General features: G+C 46.2%; 1 protein-coding gene and 1 pseudogene across 1 annotated transcript; one reads left to right on the forward strand and one right to left on the reverse strand.

The window, feature by feature from the left end:
• Positions 1-665: 665 nt before the first annotated feature.
• LOC119945065 lies at positions 666-1,601 on the reverse strand (annotated as a pseudogene).
• Positions 1,602-6,732: 5,131 nt separating this feature from the next.
• On the forward strand, positions 6,733-14,187 carry LOC119945102 (olfactory receptor 10R2-like). Its single transcript, XM_038766131.1, has 8 exons — positions 6,733-6,738; positions 7,706-7,988; positions 11,977-12,010; positions 12,115-12,232; positions 13,231-13,304; positions 13,439-13,667; positions 13,784-13,825; positions 14,002-14,187. Exons 1-8 carry the CDS (start codon positions 6,733-6,735, stop codon positions 14,185-14,187), a joined length of 972 nt encoding a protein of 323 aa, XP_038622059.1.
• The last annotated feature ends 7,565 nt before the right edge of the window (positions 14,188-21,752 follow it).

Consider the following 21,752-nt stretch of genomic DNA (forward strand, 5'->3'; position numbering starts at 1 on the left):
TCAATCAAAGTTTTCTAATGGTATTTGTTAACTATGACTACTACAAATAATAATGATGATTATGGTTATTGTTAAGCATTTACTCCTTGCCAGGCCCTGTACTAAGCGCTGTGGTAAATGCATACTAATTGGATTGGGCACAGTCGCTGTCCCATGTGGATCTCAGTCTTAATCCCCGTCTTAAAGATGAGACAGCCGAGGCAAAGAGAAGTTAAGTGACTTGCACAAGGTCACAAGCAGCAGTCAAGTGGCAGCGTCAGGATAAGAACCCAGATCTTCTGAGTCCCAGGTCCAAGCTCTTTCCATGAGGCGACACTCCTCTTCAAACATTTTCAATCAATTATTCAATGATCTTTATTGAGTGTTTATGGTGGACAAAGCACTGTACTAAGCATTTGGGAAAATACAATACAACAGAGTTGGTAGACACAGTCCCTAGCCTCAAGAATCTTACAGGCAAGAGGGACTTTTCTATATATTCCTGTCCAATTTTGGGGTCTTCAAGGAATTACCACAATCTATCTTATCATGCATATAAGCACAAGTACTGACCAAGTACAATCCACATTGACACAGTCATTCAAACAGCCAACTCCATTGAAGACCACCCACAAGGGCTTTGAAAAAGGGGGATGTGGTATGGCAAAGCTGAGGAGAGGACTGTCTCAGATGGTTTTAGATCTGCAGACAGGTTTTCTCATTGCTGCCTTCACGTCCTTGTTCCTCAGGCTGTAGATGAGGGGGTTCAGAGTGGGAGGTACCAAGGTGTTGAAGAGGGTCCCTACCTGGTCAAGAATGGATGGGAGCTTGGCGATGGAGGTGGAATATTCTAACAGGGCTGGGGAGACGAATAAAGCCACGATGGAGAGGTGGCACAGGCAGATGGAGAAGGCTTTAGCCTTGCCTGCTGTGGACTGCATCCTCAACACAGCCGAGAAGATGCGTAGGTAAGATAGAGTTATGGAGGCAAAGCAGCCCTACCCTATAGGCATGTTGAAAGCAATGACTCCCAGCTCACTGTGGAAACGCCCGGAGCAGGAGAGTCTCAGGACCGGAAGGATGTCCCAGAATAATTGATTAATCACTTCGGACCCACAGAAGGGTGTGGAGAAGGACAGAGCCTTGTTCAGGAGTCCATTTAGAACCCCGTTGAGCCAGGAGGCAGCCACAATCTTCCCACAAGCCCTTGGATTTATGATAATGTCAAAGCTCAAGGGGTGCAAATGTCCACGTAGCAATGTCCCACGTGGTGGGACATTGCCGTGAGCAAGGTCATTTCAGAATTGGCAGCAGATCCGAAGAAAAACTCCTGGAGGGCGCAGCCAGGGAAATAGATGGGTCTGTTGTTGGTCAGGGAGTTGAGGATGGACTTGGGGACAATGGTGGAGATGAGGCAGAGGTCGAGATGGACAGGTTCCTTAGGAAGAAGTATATGGGGGTGTTGAGTAGCAGTCAAGGATGGTGAGAGCGACAATGAGGAGATTCCCCATCAGGGCCGCCAGATAGAGCAGGAGGAACAGAGCGGCGTGGAGCAGCTGCAGCTCCCGATCCTCTGAGAACCCGAGGAGGAGGAAGTCTATCACTGCCATGCCATTGCCCATGCTTTTAAGGTGATGCTGTGTTTTCCTGAAGGAGGGTGGAGAATCAAACATCAGTAGGAAAGAGCGCAGACATGGGAGTCGGAGGACCTGAGTTCTATTCCTGTAGCTGCCTGTTGCCTGAAGCCTCTGGGCCCCAGTTTCGTCATCTTTAAAATGGGGATCTGATAGTTCTTCTCCCTCGCCCTTAGGCTGTGAACCCCATGTGGGATGGAGACTGTGTCTGACCTAATTATCTTGTATTTATCCCAAGGCTTAATATAGTCCTTAACAAATACCCCAATCATTATTTATTACCATTAGGAGATGAGTATAATATAATATGAAACTGATGTTCCTGATGGCCCTTCTGCTGACCACCTTCTATTGATCCTCAACTCCGTTAACCTCCTGCTTCACCCCACCTCCCCCACTCACCAACGTGGACACACATTCGATCTCATCATCGCTAAGCACTGTAAAATCTCACCAACTCTCAAATCCCTCTATGTGATCACAACCTCTTCACTTGCCTCCTCTCCCACATTCATTAATTCATTCAATCGTATTTATTGAGTGCTTACTGTGTGCAGAACACTGTGCTAAGCGCTTGGGAAGTACAAGCTGGCAACATATAGAGAGGGTCCCTACCCAACAGTGGGCTACACTCCTCCCCCTCATAAATCTGTGCTATTCCTTCACAGAGATCTCCGATATTCTGACCCCATCCAATTTCCTCAACTCATCATGCCCCACTTAGCCTTCATACCGCAACTACCCTCCATTGATGAAGAAATAGACGCTCTCAACACGATCCTCTCTGTGGAACTCAGTTCACCTGCTCCCCTATCCCTTTGTTGTTCTAACCCATAGCCCTGGATCACCTGCACAATCTGTCTGATTCACTCTTGTGTTCAAGCCGCTGCTGGTGGAAATCTAAATATCAGGTTGACTTCGTCCATTTCAAGTTTATCCTTGCATGCTTTAACTCTGCTCTCTCCTCTGCCCAGCAGAATTATTTCTCTACCCTTATTGGCACTCTTGCTCATCATCTTCGCCAGTTCCAGACATTTAACACTCTCCTCAAGTCCCCTATCCCTCTGCCTCGCCCATCCCTTTCCCTAACGGCCTGGCCACCTACTTTATTTAAAAAATTGACACTGTCAGACGTGAGCTTCCTAAAATCTCCCCTGCTCCTCTTCAGTCCCTCCCTCTTCCGGCCCCCTCTTCAACTTTCCCATTCTTCCCAGCAGTATCTCTAGAGGAGATCTTCTGCCTCCTCTCAAAAGCCACCCCCTCCACATGCGTATCCAACCACATTCCTTCATACCTTATCAAACATTTTGCCCCTCCCTTCTTCCTTAACAGCAATCTTCAACGGTTTTCTCTCCATTGGCTTCTTCCCCACTGCCTTCAAACATGCCCATGTCTCCCCAATCCTAAAAAAAAACCCTCCCTTGGCCCCACGGCTCCCTCCAGTTTTTTCCCCATCTCCCTCACACCATTTCTCTCCAAACTTCTTGAGTGAGTTATCTGCACCAGCTGTCTTAAATTTCTCTCCTCCAGTTGTCTCCTTGATCCTCTCCAATCTATCTTACATCCACTCACTACACAGAAATCACCATCCCAAAGGTTATCAATGATCTCCTTTTTGCTACATCCAACGGACTCTACTCCATTCTAATCCTCCTAGACCTCACATACGTTTTCAACAGAGTGGACTACCCCCTTCTCCTGGAAACGTTATCCAACCATGCCTTCACCGATTCTGTCCTCTCCTGGGTCTCCTCATCTCTCTGACCATTCATTCTCAGTCTCCTTCATGGGCTCTTCCTTAGTGTGTTTCCACTAAGCCATGCTGCTTCTCTACTACTCCTACTAATAAGAGTAGTAGTGATATTAGTAATAATAGCAGTAGTAATAGTAGTAGCCATGGTAGCAGCAGTAGAAATAGCAATAGTAGTTATAATAATAGTAACAATAGTAGTAATAGTAGCAGCAATAGTAATAGTAGCAGTAGTCATGATAGTCATAGTAATCAATCAATGGTATTGATTGAGCACTTCTGCATAACCCACTGTACAAAGTGCTTGGAAAAGGACAATGCAATAGTAGTAGTAGTAATGTTGGTGATAGAAGTAGTAGCAGTAGTAGTAATGGTAGTAATAATGGTGATAATAATAATTGTGGTAGTTGTTAAGACCTTACTATGTGCCAAACACTGTACTAAAATACAAGGTGATCAGGTTCCACATGGGGCTCACAGTCTAAGTAGGAAGAAAAACAGGTACTGAATCCTCGTTTGGCAGATGAGGTAATTGAGGCACAGAGAAGTGAAATGACTTGCCCAAAGTCACACAGCAGGCAAGTGACAGAGCAGGGATTAGAGTGCAGCTCCTCTGATTCGTAGGCCAGTGCTCTTTCCAGAGGACCACGCTGCTTCCTGATGCTTCGTCCCTATCCTTAGTCTCCCAGCCTCCACCCCACTTCGACCTCCTAGCTGTAAAGTCCTTGAGAGGAGGAATCAGGCCTATCAACTCTGTTAAACTGTGCTTTTCCAAAAACCTAATACGGTGCTCTGCATAGTAAGTGCTCAATGACTATCATTGATTGATTACTATGACTATCTTCGTAAGTGCTTAATAAATACCATAATCATGATAATAATAACTATCTTGTTCTGAAAAGCAGAAAGAGAGAAATGTACAGAGGAAGAGGCTGAAAAGGAAAAGGAGAATTGAGAAAGTGAGAGAGAGCAATGCAGAGACAAACAGAGTGAGAGGAGTCAGGAGAGAGGTGAGCAGGACAGGAAGAGGAAGGGGAGAGAGAAAGTGTCTGTATTGCCACTGCAGAGCCCACTGGGACTAATCGGGTGTCTATTTTATGTTCTTTGGGATTCTCAGAAGTCCTACATGGGAGTTCCAATCTAAATTGGAGATTGATCGTTCTATTGATTGACTGCATGAGTGCAAGCAATAATAATCAAGCAGAAACTCCTGACTACTGGCTTTAAGGCACTCAATTAGCTCTTTCTTTCGCTTTAAGCTCTCTCTTCTCCCACAATACCCCAGCACACACACTTCATTCCTCTCATGCCACTCTGTCATCAATCTCTTGCTTTCCCCCCTCCCTGGATGTGTCCACCTTCACATCCGGCAGGGAACTACTCTCCGCCTCAAGATCTTTCTAGAATCGCGTTTCTATCAAGAGATCTTCCCAGATTATTCTTTCATCTCCCCACCGTATTTCCTCCCCAATGACCACGGTTTCTCTTACACACCACATTGCACTTTTGGACACATCTTTGTCCTCTATGGCTTCCTCTTAGTTTTAATTATTTTAATGTCTATCTCCCACGCTAGATTGCAAGCTCCTTGAAGGAAGGGATTAATGTCTCCTAACCCTATTGTACGGTCACAAGCACTTAGGACAGTAATCTGTACAGAGTAGGTGCCTGGCAAATATCATCTGTTGACTTATTGTTATGGCTATGTCAGTTCCAAGCAATTCTGTGAGGTACCCTCTCCAAATTCTCCTCACAAGGGATGGTGGTGTTTGGCACAGAGAAGGAGGGAGGGAGGGAGAGAGAGAGAGAGAGAGAGAGAGAGAGAGATATGGAGAGAGAGATAGTTATGCTCTATCATAACAGCGCACACCCTTTGCACCTCTATGTCAGCCTCTTCACTGTACCTCGATCCCATCTATCTAGCCTCCGACCTCTCACCCACGTCTTGCCTCTTGCCTGGAATGCCCTCCCTCTCCTTATCCGACAGACGATTGCTCTTCCCACCTTCAAAGCCTTATTGAAGGCACAACTCCTCCAAGAGATCTTCCCTAAGTCCTCGTTTCCTCTTCTCCCTCTCCAGTTTTGCGTCGCCCTGATTTGGTCCCTTTATCTGACCCCACCCCCAGCCCAGCCCCACTGCACTAATGTCCATATCCATAATTTATTTATTTTCATTAATGTGTAGCCACTGTAGGCAGGGAAAGTGTCTGTTATATTGTTGTATTGTACGCTGTCGAGCACTTAGTACAGTGCTTTGCTTACAGTAAGCGCTCAATAAATACGATTGATTGATTAGGCATGACCATCGGGAAGAATGAGGAAATTCTCTCCTGATGTCAATTGCTCTCCAGCCAGAAACTCAGATTTTCTGTCATCGACCACTCACTGGTATTTGTTGAGAATTTCCAGGGTGCAGAGCACTGTAATAAACATTTAGGAGAGTACAATACAATACAACAGAATTGGTAGACATATTCCCTACCGACAACAAGCTAACAGTCTAGAAGGGGAGATAGACAATAATAGAAGTAAATAAATTACAGATAAGTATATTAAGCTCTGGACGGCCAAAGGAGGGTAAAAAAATGATTCAAATCCAAGTACAAAATCAATCAATCAATGGGGTTTTTGTGTGGCATTTGTTAAGCACTTACTATGTGTCAGGCACTGTTCTAAGAGCTAAGATAGAAAGAAGTTTATCAGGTTGGACACAGTCCCTGTCTTATGTGGTACTCACAGAGTACATGGGAGGGAAGGATAATTTAATCCCTATTTTTCAGATGAGATACGTAAGGCACGGGGAAGTTAAATGACTTGCTCACAGTCACACAGCAAACAGTTGCCAGAGGTGGTATTAGAACCCAGGTCCTCTGACTCTCATGCCCAGGCTCTTTCCACTAGCCCATGCTGTTTCTATTTTTTGAGTTCTTACCGTGTGTAGAACGCTGTAATAAGCACTTGAGAGAGTACAGTTTAACAGTGTTGGTAGACATGTTCCCAGCCCACAGTGAGCTTATAGTCTAGTGTGAAATTCGAAATGGAGAAGTCCTTCAAGATGATTAGAACGACTTTTTGTCCACACTAGAGATGAGAGAAGCTGTGTGGTCTAGTGGCAAGAGATCAGGCCTGGAAGTCTCAGAACCTGAGTTCTAATCCCAGTTCTGCCAGTTTCTGATCTGGTTATCTGGTATCTATCCCAGTGCTTAGTACTGTGGTTGGCATAAAGTAAGTTCTTAACAAGTGCCACAATTACTTTATTGAGGTAGAATGAAATAAAATGACTTGAGAATTAATAATAATAACTGTGGTATTTTTTAAGCACTTACTATGTTCCCAGTACTGAACTAAGCATTGGGGTTGATGTAATACATGCAGGTCAGACACAGTCCCTGTCCCACACTGGGCTCAGAGTGTGAGGGAGAGGAAGAACAGGTAGTAACTCCCCATTTTCCAGGTGAGGAAACTGAGGCCCAGAGAAGTGAAATGACGTGCCCATGGACACACAACAGAATGTGGCAGAGTCATCAGGATTCATTCATATTCAATCGTATTTATTGAGCGCTTACTGTGTACAGAGCACTGTACTAAGCACTTGTGAAGTACAAGTTGACAACATATAGAGACGGTCCCTACCCAACAGCGGGCTCACAGTCTAGAAGGGGGAGACAGACAACAAAACAAAACATATTAACAAAATAAAATAAACAGAATAAATATGTACATGTAAAATAAATACATAAATAAATAGAGCAATAAATACGTACAAACTTATATACATATATACAGGTGCTGTGGGGAGGGGACGAGGTAAGGCGGGGGGATAGGGATGGGGAGGAGGGGGAGAGGAAGGAGAGGGCTCATTCTGGGAAGGCCTCCTGGAGAAGGTGAGCTCTCAGTAGGACTTTGAAGGGAGGAAGAGAGCTAGCTTGGCGGATGTGAGGAGGGAGGGCATTCCAGGCCAAGGGGAAAAAGTGGGCTGGGGGTCGACGGCGGGACAGACGAGAACGAGGCACAGTGATGAGATCAGCCGCAGAGGAGCGGAGGGTGAGGGCTGGGCTGTAGAAGGAGAGAAGGGAGGTGAGGTAAGAGGGGGCGACGTGATGGAGAGCCTTGAAGCCGAGGGTGAGGACTTTTTGCCTGATGCATAGGTTCATTGGTAGCCACTGGAGATTGGAACCCAGGTATGATTAGCTTGTAACTACTTCAGTGCTTAGTACAGTATCTGGCATATCCTAACTGCTTAACAAATACCATTTTTAAAAAGTCGCAAATCCAGGTTCTCTGACTCCCAGGCCCTGGCTCTTTCTACTAGCTCACGTGACTTCTCTTGTTGTTTTGATAGATGCGAGAGCAGCCTGCTCGATTCTGTGACCTCCATCCTGCCAAACAGAAAGCATTTACTCTCACCTACCTCCACCCAGAGCTGTCTGATTTCACCCTGACTGACTCCAGCCCAGGATCCAGGCCTCTTTACCATCAACACAATCCTCAGAGGACAAAGGACAGAGGACAAAGATGCTCATCGTCGTCATCAAATGCCGTCGAGTCGTTCCCGTTTCATAGCGACTCAGTGGATGTTTTTTTCTCCAGAACATCCAACTTTGACTATTTCTGTAGTCATTCTGGTATGCATATCCATAGAGGTTTCTTGGTAAAAATATGTAAATAGTTTACCACTGCCTTCTTCTACACAGTAAAAACTTGAGTCTGAAATGGTTTACCATTGTCTTCTTCCACACGGTAAAAGAGTCTGTTTGACTTTTTCCCATGCCACTGCCGCCCAGCACAGGGGAATCGACTTTCTCTGATACTTCGTCTTAGACCTTCCCATTCTTGGTAACCCTAACAAGAGAGTATCTCTCAATGGCACAGCTCTAAGCACATCGGTAGAGTGCAAATGGCTCCGAGTTGGCTGACTGGAATGGGAATATCCAGGCTTGTGCCTGGTTTCGTTTTGCTGTTGTGTCTATGCTGGTATGCCCATCTCCCTCTTGTTACCCCCATGATGAAACAAAGTTTTCTGCAATTAGCCACTGCCTTAACTACTGCATCAGTCCTTCACTGATCTCCTAGCCTCTTGTCTCTCCCCACTCCAGTCCAAACTTCATTCGTTCACTCCATGTCTCCCCACTACTCAAGAACCCCCAGTGGTTGCCCATCCACCTCTACACATCAAACAGCAACTCCTTACCGTAGGTCTAGAAAGCACTCAATCATCTTGTCACCTCATACCTCACCTCACTGATCTACTACAACGCAGCTCACATACTTTGCGCCTGTAGCCCTTACTCACTGTACCTTGATCTCATCTATCGTGCCACGAACCCCTTGCCTTCATCCTATCTCTGGCTAGGAACACTTTCCCCCTTCATATCCGACAGATCAATCAATCAATCAATCAATCAATCAATCGTATTTATTGAGCGCTTACTGTGTGCAGAGCACTGTACTAAGTGCTTGGGAAGTACAAGATGGCAACATATAGAGACAGTCCCTACCCAACAGTGGGCTCACAGTCTAGAAGGGGGAGACTTCTTTTAGACTGTGAGCCCACTGTTGGGTAGGGACTGTCTCTATATGTTGCCAACTTGTACTTCCCAAGTGCTTAGTACAGTGCTTTGCACACGGTAAGCGCTCAATAAATACGATTGATGATGATGAGACAGAGAACAAAACCAAACATATTAACAAAATAAAATTGAATGGATATATACAAGTAAGTCTCCCCACTTTCAAAGCATTATTAAAATCAGATGGTGTAGTGGATAGAGCACAAGCCTGGAAGACAGAAAGTCATGAGTTCTAATCCTGACTCCACCACCTATCTGTTGTGACCTTGGGCAAGTCACTTCACTTCTCTATGACTCTATTACCTCATCTGTTAAATGGGGATTGAGACTGTGGGACCCTCATGGAACAGAGGCTGTGTCCAGTCCGATTTACTTGTATCCACCCCAACGCTTAGTAAAGTGCCTAGCACATAGTAAGCGCTTAACAAATATTATAATTATTATTATCATCCCCTCTAATAGGCCTTCTTCGACAAAGCCCTCTTTTATTCTTCTCCTTTTCTCTTCTGCATCGCCGTGACACTTGGATTTGAACCCTTTATTCAGCCCAACCTCAGCCTCACAGAAGTTATATCCATATCTATAATTTATTTATTTATATTAATGTCTATCTCGCCATCTAGAGTGTAAGCTCATTGTGAGCAGAGAACGTAGTAATGATTTTGGAATTTATTAAGTGCTTACTGTGGACCTCGAACTGCACTAAGCAGTGGGGTGGATACAAACAAATCGGGTTGGGCACAGCCCATGTCCCACACGGGGCTCACAGTCTCAATCCCTATTTTACAGATGAGGAACTGAGGCACGGAGAAGTCAAGTGACTTGCCCAAGGTCACACAGCAGAGAAGTGGTGGAGGTGGACTTAGAGCCCAAGTCCAGGCTCCCAGGTCTAGGCTCTTTCCACTAGGTCTTGCAGCTTGCTTTATGGTTTCTATTTGACTTGCCTATTTACCTCTTTTTCTCAATGTAAGCAAAATCTAATGCAGTAGGTTTTCAGAATAGAAAGCAATTGCAAATTCCCATTTACCGCCTTTACAGTTTCACACTTAACTATTTGATTGAGGAAGGTGCGTTTTGACTGAGCCAGGCAACCATTTACTTGAGGGAGGCAACACTTTGCTTGAGAGAGGTGCCTTTTCTCAAATTCCTTTTGGAGCTTCCAAACTGATAGCTCCAGATCCCTAGATTTCCTGCAACTAACTGGGTGACTTCAAGAAGCTGAGGGAAGGGAAAAGGATTAAAAACACCTGATCAGTAAGACGACTCTCAACCTGTGGAGCTACCCAAATTCAGTTAGGAATTTCTCTTCTCAATGCACAATACAAATTTTCATTCATTCATTCAATCGTATTTATTGAGCACTTATTGTGTGAAGAACACTGTACTAAGCGCTTGGAAAGTACACTGGTCTTTTCATTCTAACATAACTCATTCTATACACACTTTCACAGACACAGGATACAACCAATCCCCCGATCAAATGAAGTGTAAATTTCCACCCCCAGGAGAAATGCCTAAATCTTTATTCAGCATTACCATTCTTTTCTGAGATATAGGGATTCCCTCTCATCTATATTCACTCCCACATTATCTCCTTAGCTATAAACCTTCAGCCCTTTCACTTGTTTCCTTCTTCACAACCTTTTCTCATTACTGCTCCACCCACATCCATATAAATAATCTTTCTATAGGCATCACCTCAAATCTCCATGTAGAAGCAGCATGTTGTAGTGAATAGAGCACAGGCCTGGGAGTCAGAAGGTCATGGGTTCTAATCCTGTCTCTTCCACTTGTTGGCTGCGTGCCCTTCAAAAAGTCACTTAACTTTTCTGTGCCTCAGTTACCTTTTCTGTAAAATGAGGATTAAGAGTGTGACTGTGTCCAATCTGATTATCTAGCAGCTACCCCAGGGCTTAGTACAGTGTCTGGCACGTAGTAAGCGCTTAATAAATACCATCATTATAATTATTATTATTATTACTCTTGCTTCAACCTCTTGGCGTTCCCTAAACATCCTACAATCTACACACGCAAACATGAGGGACACCTTAATCCCAATGCATTCATGCAATCTTTTCAACTCTTAAAGAAGAACACTCTACACATTCACACTCTTATACAAACGTGAGGGTACACACAATCTCATGACATACACACAATATTTTCAGTAGTTTAGAACAGAATGGAAATGTTCTCAGATCGTCATCAAGAACTTTCCTTCATCGGAGACGTTAAATATCAGGAAACAGCAGTGTCAAACACTGATCTCCCACGTGAGGCTGGTTTAGTGCCTGCAACTTAAACTTGATAATGTGGTTAGTGCAGGTTTAAACATTCATTCATTCATTCATTCAATCGCATTTCTTAAGCACTTACTGTGTGCAAAGCACTGTACAAAGCATTTGGGAAGCTACAATACAGCAATACATAGTGACAATCCCTGCCCACAACGAGCTCACCGTCCAGAGGGAGGGAGGGAGGGAGACAGACATTAATACAATTAAACAGGCATCAATATAAACAAATAAAGTTACAAATATATACACAATTGTCGTGGGGCTAGGAGGGGGTGAAGCAAAGGGAGCAAGTCAGGACGATGCAGAAGGGAGTGCGGGATGAGGAAATGTGGGGCTTAGTCTGGGACGGCCTCTTGGAGGAGATGTGCCTTCAGTAAGGCTTTGAAGCGAGGGGAAATGATTTAAGGAGGGAGGGCGTTCCAGACCAGAGGTAGGACGTGAGACAGGGGTCGGTGAAAATCCCAGAGGAACTCCAGTATCTACCAGGAAGGATACTTCCTGGTGGTCATTCTCTGTACGGTCCTATGTGGGGAGCACCCAGACTGTGAGAGGGCCGTGGCCACCGTCTGTTAGCCGGTCTTGCTGGATCCCACTTCTAGCCTCCCTGCTCTGTACCGAGTGGAGCAGTTAGTCTGACCTCCCTGGGTCAGCAGGCTTAGGATATTGGTGGGTGACCCATCCAGATCCTCCATAGGAAAACCCTGCTCCTTTAACTCCCGCCATACGTCCACTTGTCCTGAGTTCAGTCTCCCAGTACCAGCAGTCCACGATTATCAGTGGGTATCCTTCCTAGTAGCTGTCGATGTTGTCGTCCTTGACCCAGAGTCTTTCCCACTCACAGCTGCTAAAAGTTAGGCAACCCGCATCTCAGCGGACTGGCACAGAGGCCACTCGCTGTTGACTATATTAGCTAAGGTGCTCCAGGTTTGTACCCCCTTGGCACTATCCCTCAAGCGATGGGCCAGCATGGGCTCTGGTTCCGGGGGTGCACCCTTTACTATTGTGCGTAGTAAGCCCCCTTGGCTGGGGAGGGATCAGGGGCTATGCTCCTGGATTCTGCCCTTACTATCCAGGATTTGTTCGATATCTACCAACGTGTCTACCAACTCTGTTATTTTGCATTTTCCCAAGCACTTAACACAATACTCTGCATCAATCAATCAATCAATCAATCATATTTATTGAGTGCTTACTGTGTGCAGAGCACTTTACTAAGCGCTTGGGAAGTACAAGTTGGCAACAGATAGAGACAGTCCCTACCCAACAGTGGGCTCACATTCTAGAAGACTGCACACAGTCTTCTGCAGTCTTCTGCAGACCTCTGCATACAGGAAAAGTTCAGTATATATGATTGATTGATGGATCTTCTCCATAATATTAATACTGGCATTTGTTAAGTACTTAAGATGTACCAGGCACCGTACTGATCACTGGGGTAGATACAGACAGAGTACATACAGAGAAGCAGCATGACTTAGTGGAAAGAGCCCAGGCTTGGGAGTCAGAGGACGAGGGTTCAAATCCCAGCGCTGCCACTTTTTAGCTGTGTGATTTTGGGCAAGTCACTTCACTTCTCTGTGACTCAGTTACCTCATCTGTAAAATGGGGATTAAGGCGGTTAGCCCCACGTGGGACAACCTGATTACCTTGTATCTACCCCAGAGCTTAGGACACTGCTTGGCACATAGCAAGCGCCTAAGAAATACTGCCATCACCATCAGGCTAATCGGGCTGAACACAGACCCTGTCCCAAATAGGGCTCATAGTCTTTCTTGCTATTTTACAGCTGAGGTAACTGAGCCCCAGAGAAATGAAGTTACTTGCCCAAGGTCACTCAGCAGACATGTGGTGGAGCTGGAACTAGAACCCTGGTCCTCTGACTTCCTAGCCCATTATCATTCGCCCAGGCCATGCTGCTGATCCAGAAACTTGCCAACAGCCCTAGCTGACACACTTGATTGGAGCCTGTTCCTTTCCTGATTACTCCTTCTCTCACCAAGACAGCTTATGGAATTTCCCAGCCGATGGTCAATGTCACCACAGTGACCAGATTCCTGCTTCTGGGTTCTCAGAGGTCTGGAAGCTTCAGCTGGTCCAGGCCGCGCTGTTCCTCCTGGTCTACCTGGCGTCCCTGAGAGGGAATCTCCTCATCGTCACCGTCACCACACTCGACCGGCACCTCCACACCCCCATGTACTTCTTCCTCAGGAACGTGTCCCTCATCGACTTCTGCTACATCTCCATCACTGTCCCCAAGTCCACCCTCAACTCCTTTACAAACGTCAACTCCATCTCCCTGCCGGCTTGCGCTGCCCAGATGTTTCTTGTGATTTTCTTGGTGGGATTGCAGATAGCCCTGCTCACCGTCATGTCCCACGACCGCTCTGTGGCCATCTGCAGCCCCCGTGCTATGACATCATCATGCACAGCGGAGCTTGTGCCTCCATGCTGGCCGCCTCCTGGCTCAGTGACAGTCTTATCGCCGTGTTGTACACTGCCAGTACCTTCTGAGGCCCCAACGATGTCCACCAGTTCTTCTATGATGGCTCCTAGTCGCTGAGGCTCACCTGTTCCGCTAGCTATATCGCCGAACAAGTGAGTTTAGCCGTAGCCCCCTGCTTAAGTTTCCTGTGCTTCGTGCTCATTGTTGTCTCGCATGTGTACATGTGTGCATCTCCCAGGCCATGTTGAGAATGCCAGAGCCTTCTCCACTTGCCTACCTCACCTCGTAGTACTCTTTACCCCCTTCTGGATTCTCCGTCTACCTGAAGTCAATATCGGACACCCCCTCGGCACTGGACCTGGTGTCCGTGTTATATGCTGTGGTTTCCCCGACCCTAAACCCCCTCATCTACAGCCTGAGAACCTGGAACATCAAGGCCGCTATGAGCAAGCTTCTTGGGAAGGAAAGGTTTGGAAAAGAAAAATTATGTCAGGTGAACTTTTCCGCATCCTAGTCGGCATAGAACCCACTCTTTGGCTGGGCTGCTTTGGCCAGGACTCTCCTTTAATATTTATTTACATTCATGTCTGTCTCCCCCTCTAGACTGGAAGCTCATTGTGGGCAGGAAGCATGTCCACCAACTCTGAGCCCTTAATATAGTGCTTTGCACACAGGACGTGATCAATAATAGCATTAATAGATTGATTACTGTCTGATTTCCCTCTCTAGTCTGTAATCTCCTGGTCGACAGGGAATGTACGTACCAGCTCTGACGTTTTGTACTCCCCAAAGCACTTGGTTCAATGTTCTGCACACAGTAAGCATTTAATAAATACTATTGCTTGATTGGTTGATTGATTGATTGATTGATTGATTAGTCTTTCCCAGCAGCAGCTCTCTTGGTGTGGGAAGGGATGTGTTTGGCAGGAGCAGCCTCTGACGTTCAGAGCCAGGGTAGAAAATCTGATTTCTTTCCCCCTACATGCCACCCCCTGCCCTGCTGATCCAACTATGCAAGTTGGATGCAGGGTTTTGTGGGCGTGGTAGATGTTGAAATAGACTGGAAGCAGATGTAGTAAACAGGGTTTGGTATGTCAGGGGTTAGAACAGTGGTTTTGGTCCTGAGTGTTATAACAATAATAATAATATATAAGATGATCAGATCCCAGATGGAGTTCTCATTCTAAGTAGTAGAGAGAACAGGCATTGCATCCCCAATAGGTAGATGAGGTAACTGAGGAACAGAGAAGTGTCTTTACCAAACAGCAAGCACGAAGAAACGTTGCTTAGTGGATACAGTCGAGGCCTGGGTGTCAGAAGGACCTGAGTTTTAATCCCAGCCCTGTCACCTGTCTGCCGTGTGACCTTGGGCAAGAGACTTCACTTCTCTGTGCCTCATTTTCCTCATCTGTAAAATGGTGATTAAAATTGTGAGCCCCATGTGGGACAAGGACTGTGTCTTATCTGATTTCCTTGGATCTACTCCAGTGCTTAGTACAGTGCCTGCCACATAGTAAGCGCTTAGCAAATACCATAAAACAAACAAGTCAAGGTCATATAACAGAAAACTGGGATTTGAACCCAGGTCATCTGACTCTTAGGCCCATGCTGCATTGTTTTGAGCACTTGGGAAAGTACCGAACGATAAACATTTTACGATAAACGATGAACGAGAAACATTCCCAGCGCTTAGAACAGTACTTTGAACATAGTAAGTGCTTAACAAATACCATCATTTTATACGATGCCTGCGACAAAGAGCTTACAGTCTACAGGGGGAGACAGACATTAAAGTAAATTATGTTGTGTGAGAGTATGTATAAAATTGCTGTGGGGTGAACATCAAGTGCTTAGTGGGTACAGATCAAAATGCATAGGTGATACAAGGGGGATGGTGTGTAGGGGAAATGAGGGTTTCATTAAAATGATGTGATTTTAATAAGGCTTTAAAATGGGGAGGGTGGTGTTCTGTCGAATATGAAGGGGGAAGAAGTTCCAAGCCAGAGAAAGTATGTAGGCAAGGTAAGATAGGTAAATCAATCAATCAGTCAATTGCATTTATTGATCCCTGCTTTTAATCGAGCACTGTAGTAAATGCTGGGGAGAATACAACACAGTTGGTAGACACATTTCCTGCCCACAAGAGACTGTGTCAGAGGATCTGGTTTCTAAATCAGGCCCTGTCATTTCTCTGCTGTGTGACCTTGGGCAAGTCACTTCACTTCTCCGAGCCTCTGTTCCTTCATCTGTAAAATGGGGATTAAGGCTATGAGCCCCATGTGGGACAGTGACTGTGTCCAACCTGATTAGCTTGTATCTACCCCAGCGCTTAGTATGGTGCCTGGCACCTAGTAAGCACTTAACCTATCAAGGGTAGGGAATATGTCTGCTATTTCTACTGTATTGTACTCTGCCAAGCGCTTTCTACAGTGCTCTGCACACGGAAAGAACTCAATAAATAAGATTGACTGACTGATTGATTGAGTGAGTAATTGACTGGTTGAAAAAGGGCCGATGAAGGGGCTCTGTGCAGCTGCAGGCCGCGGAGCTTGGGAACCCCAGATCTGTGACCCTTCCAGTCCGACATCCCACCCCCCTCCCTGTCACACAGCACTTACGTCCCTATTTATCATGTATTGATTTAATAGTGTCTGTCTCCCCCTCTAGACAGTAAGCTTGTTGTGGGCAGGGAATGTGTTTGTTTCTTGTACTTTATGCTCCCAAATGCTTACTACAGTGCTCTATGCACAGTAAGCACTCAATAAATGCTAATGAATGAATGAATGAACGACGGGTCTTGTGGCCTGAGATGTGAGTCGCCACAATCGGCGGGAGATGTGAGGGAGACAATTAGTCAATCACAGTAATTGAGTGCCTACTGTGTGCAGAGCACTGTACTAAGCGCTCGGGAGTGTACAATAGAACAATATAGCAGACACATTCCCTGCCCTCACTGAGCTGACAGTTTAGACACTTTAGAGGGTGTGCGGGGCATTAGCAGAGCAAAGTGTGTGGGCTGGGTTGCAATAGGAGAGCAGCGAGGTGAGGTAGGAGAGGACATACTGTAGAAAGCACGGACCTGGAAGTCAGAAGGACCTGGATTCTAATCCCAGGTCCGCCATATGAGTACTCACTATTGGCTTTAAAGCACTCAATCACCTTGCCCCCTCCTACCTCATCTCGCTATTCTCCTACTGCAACTCACCCCACATACTTTGTTCCTCTAGTGCTATACTTCTCACTGTACCTCAATCTAATCTTTCTCGCCACCGACCTCTCCCCCTCAACCTACCTCTGGCCTGGAATGCCCTCCCTCCTCATATCAGACAGATAATTGCTCTCCCCCCACTTCAAAACCTTATTGAAGATACATCTTCTCCAAAAGGCCTTCCTTAAGCCCGCCTCTCCTCTTCTCCCACTTCAGTCTGTGTCTCTCTTCTTCATTCACCCTCCCTCCCATCCCCACAGTATATATATAAATAAATAAATAAATATAAATAAATAAATATATAAATAAATTATATATACGTATAATTTATTTATTTCTGTATTTATCTATGCATTTATTTATATCAATGTCTATATCCCCCTCTAGACGGTGAGCTCATTGTAGACAGGAATGTGTCTGTTTGTTATTATATTGTACTCTCCCAAGTGCTTAGTACAATGCTTGGCACACAGTAAGCGCTCAGTAAATACTACTGAATGAATGAATGTCTGCTGCGTGACCTTGGGCAAGACACTTAACTTCTCTAGGCCTCAGTTTCCTCATATTTAAAATGGGGATTAAGAGTGTGAGCCCCATGCGAGCCCCATGTTTTGGACAGGTAATGTGTCCAACATGATTGATTTGTATCTATCCCAGGGTTTAGAACACTGCTTGGCACATAGTAAGGACTTAACAAGTTCCATTATTAATAAGGTGATTGAGTACCTTAAAAACCATTTTATTCTGAGTTTGAAGTAAGGACGCTGTGGCAAAATTAGGACGAGGGATGAACCGCAGGAGGTAGAGGTCTGCAAAAATCTGCAAGATGTGGTTTGTTTCTTTTGCCTCTTATGTGGCTGGAGACGTTGAGTCTGGACTGGAGCTCCCTTCCCCTTCATATCTGATAGACTACCTATCTCCGCCTTCAAAGAATTATTAAAACCTCTTCTCCAAGAAGCCTTCCGTGACTAACCCCTCATTTCCTCTTCTCTCAGTTCCTTCTGCGTCGCCCTCGCTCTTGGATTTGTTTCCTGTATTCACTCCTCCTTCAGTCCCACAGAACGTATGTTCTTACCTGTAGTTTATTTATTTATATTAATGTCTTTCTTCTCCTCTAGACTGTAATATAGTTGTGGTTAGGGAATGGGCCTGATAATTATTGTATTCTGCTTTCCCAAGTGCTTACTACAGTGCCCTACATATAGTAAACCCTAAACCAATACTACTGATTGGGTCAGAGGCTGCTTCTGACTTACTGTGCAACTGACTGTGTTTCAAGTCTTCCAGATCTGTGAAGGAAAAGTCCCTTCTCCCCATTCCCTCTTTCCCTAAAACATCCCCACCCCTCCTATGGTTCTTTCTACCCCTTAATGGTAATCCCCCTTTGGCTTCTATCCTCCTCTGTCATCCTTTCCCACTGGCCCATTTTTCTTTTCTTTTCCCCCATAATTCCCAGGGCAACAAAACACCCAGTTTTCAAAATGAGACGTTAAGACACATCTACTATAGAACTTCTCTTTGTGGTGTCAGTTATTTGATTTTCCTCATTTTTTCCTATTTCAGATCATAGCTGTTTCTTTCGAGAAGCAACATGCTCTAGTGGATTGAGCATGGACGGAATTCTAATCCCCATTCTGCCACTTGTCTGTTGTGGAATCTTGGGTAGGTCACTTCTCTTCTTTGGGCCTCACACACCTCATCTGTAAAATGGGGATTGAGACCGTGACCCCTATATGGAACAGGGATTGTGTCCAAACAGATTGGTGTCATCCTTGGTGTCATCCTTAACACCGCTCTCTCATTCACCCCACATATCCAATCTATCACCAAAACCTGCCGGTCTCACTTTCACAACATCGCCAAGATCGCACTTTCCTCTCCAACCAAACCGCTACCTTGTTAGCACAATCACTCATCCTATCCTGTCTGGATTACTGCATCAGCATCCTTTCTTTTTCTCCCAACCTCCTGTCTCTCCCTACTTCAGTCTATACTCTGCTGCCCGGATTAGCTTTCTACAGGAACTTTCTGGGCATGTCACCCCCCTCCTCAAATACCTTCAGTGGTTTGCCTATCAACCTCCATATCAAGCAAACACTTTGCCCCCTCTTACCTCACTTCCCTTTTCTCCTCCTAAACCCCAGCCCGCACACTCCACTCCTCTGGTGCTAACCTTCTCACTGAGCCTCCTTCTCGCCTGTCCCACCTTCAACCCCTGGTCCACGTCCTACCTCTGGCCTGGAATGCCCTCCCTCCTCACGACCGCCAAACACACTCCTACCATTCAAAGCTCTATTGAAGGCTCACCTCCGTCAAGAGAACTTCCAGGCTAAGACCGCTTTCCCTCAGCTCCCTTCCCCTCCCCATCGCCCCAACTCACTCCCTTTGTTATACCCCCCGAGCACTTGTGTATATATGTGCATATTTAAAATTCTATTTATATTAACGCCTGGTTACTTGTTTTGAAGTGCATAAATCTATAATTCTATTTATACTGATGCTATTGATGCCTGTTTACTTGTTTTGATGTCTGTTTCCACACTTCTATACTGTAATCACATTGTGGGCAGGTATTGTCTCTCTTTATTGCTGAATTGTACTTTCCAAGCCCTTAGTACGGTGCTCTGCACACAGTAGGCACTCAATAAATAAGATCGAATGAATGAATGATTAGTTTGACTCTTCCCCAGCGCTTAGTACAGTGCCTGGAACATAGTAAGTGCTTAACAAACATGCTAGAAAATGCACAAATATGTGCATATAGCTATAATTCTATTTTTTCTGAAGGTTTTGACACAGGTCTACATGTTTTGCTTCATTGTCTGTCTCCTCCTTCTAGACTGTGAGCCCATTGTTGGGTAGGGGCCGTCTCTATATGTTGCCTACCTATGCTTCCCAAGCGCTTGGTACAATGCTCTGAACACGGTGAGCGCTCAATAAATACGATTGGATGAATGAATGAATGAATGAACAAATACCATGAAAAAAAACAAAAAAAGCTAATTGAATCCCCATTTTACTGATGAGGAAACTGAGGGCCAGAGAACCAAAGTGATGGGCCCAAGGTCACAGAGCGGACAGATGGCAGAGCTGGGATTAGAACCCAGGTACCATAATTCCCAGGCTTGGGCTCTTACCACTAGGCCAGGCCCCTTCTCCTGTCTTTTCCTGGGGTCCACGAGCAGAGCTGAGCTCAGACATTGTGTTCACTCTGACCCAACCTGCCTTCTTCTACAGGTTACAACTCTGTTGTATTGAATGTTTTTAAGCACGTATCACAGTGCTCTGCTTACAATCAAAGCTCAATAAATACCGACGAGGTGGGAGGAAAGAGGTGTTTTGGAGGCAGAAAGATGGACGTTTGTATGATGTGAGCAAAAGAGGGCAAACTGGCATTACCAAGGAGGGAGGGAGAGTTGGATAGACGTTATAAAGGGAAGTCAGATATGTTCTTTCAGAATACTGCTGCCACCACGTAGCCAGCCCTGCTGAATAGCCTTCCACTGCCTTGGCTCCCTTTTAGATCCTTCCAGCTGATGTAACATCTCCATTTTACTCTCTGGATTTGGATCCTTCTGTTTCTGTGGCACTGATTGGTAAGTGGCCCTGCCCTCCAGGTCGGGTTCCCTGGGCAGGGCAGGGACCGGGTGGGGCCAGAAACAGTTCTGCCCAGACTGCCCGTGCTTCCCTGCCAACCGCCAGCTTCTGCTCCCCTGTCCAGAACATGGAAGGCTAGGTACTGGGCTGGAGTAAGGCAAGGTAGACCACCCAGCTCTGGGCGAGGATGGGTGAGAGTGAATATTGTCTGTCCGGGCATTAATGAATATAAATTTGTGTCAGTGGAGGGCAGCCTGCTCGAACGTGTGACTACACCTGCTCCTCTGAGGAACGGGGGAGCCCTTCTATGTCCGGTCAGAGCAGAAACCTGGTCCTGGCCCCCTCATTAAGAGCCTTGATCCTGTTCCCTCTATTTCCTTTTTTTCCTACTTACTGCCCCCGTCCGTGGATAAAAAGACGACCCTTTTTTCCCACACTGTGGCCTGGGTCTTCTTTCTGAAACCAGATCTGCTTCACTTCAGAAAATCACCCCCTGAAGAGAGGGTTTGGGTATGATCCCTTCCCTGCCTTTGTATCTGATTTCTGAAAGGAGGCTCCACTTCTCGGCCACGGCCTCGAGGAGTCGCACCGAAGGAAGCTCCAGGGTTGATTTGCACGTGTGGGAGTGACCCCTTCCTTGCACCGTGAATGATGACTGCAGAATCGTGAGGGGAACCAGCCCTGGAGTCCTGGACCCAGGCTCCCCACCGGAACGAGGGGGTCCAGATGAGGAGCCCCCAGGGAGACGGGAGTAAATACGGAGAACAGAAAACAGGAGAACGGCGAGACCTTCCACCGGTGCTTCCAGTGGTTCCGCTACTCGGAGGTGTCCGGGCCCCACGAAGTCCTGGGGCAGCTGCGATAGCTGTGCCATCTGTAGCTGAGGCCGGAACTGGAACTGCTGGTGTTGGACCAGTTCCTGGTCATTCCGGCCACCGATACCTAGGCCTAGGTGTGGATCCAGCACCCTGAGAGTGAGGAGGAGGCCGTGGCCACGGTGGAAGATTTACAGGGCGATGTCAGTGGGTGAGAGAGGAGACGGATGTACGGGAGAGGGCGGAGAGAGATTTGAGGGGGTCTTAGCTGAGGGAAAGTAAAGGACTCGTGAGTCTTTTCTTGGGGCTCACTCTGGGTCCTTTCTTCTCCTGGCTGAGTCTGGGCCGCACCTCTAAAGACAGGGGGATGTTTTCTTTCCTGTTGCACACCAAATCCATTGTAATACTACTGGCCCTGGGATTCCATTCCTGAAAAGGGAGCCGAGTTTCCCCTTTCCC

Source organism: Tachyglossus aculeatus, chromosome 24 (genome assembly GCF_015852505.1).
Source record: "Tachyglossus aculeatus isolate mTacAcu1 chromosome 24, mTacAcu1.pri, whole genome shotgun sequence".
NCBI classification, from domain to species: Eukaryota; Metazoa; Chordata; class Mammalia; order Monotremata; family Tachyglossidae; genus Tachyglossus; species Tachyglossus aculeatus.

What these genes read in the sequence shown, in the direction of transcription:
- LOC119945102 (XM_038766131.1), top strand. An exon ending in CAGTCCACGATTATCAGTGG is followed by an intron (nt 12,011 to 12,114) that starts GTATCCTTCCTA and finishes GGACTGGCACAG; the next exon opens with AGGCCACTCGCTGTTGACTA. An exon ending in GGGGTGCACCCTTTACTATT is followed by an intron (nt 12,233 to 13,230) that starts GTGCGTAGTAAG and finishes TCTCTCACCAAG; the next exon opens with ACAGCTTATGGAATTTCCCA.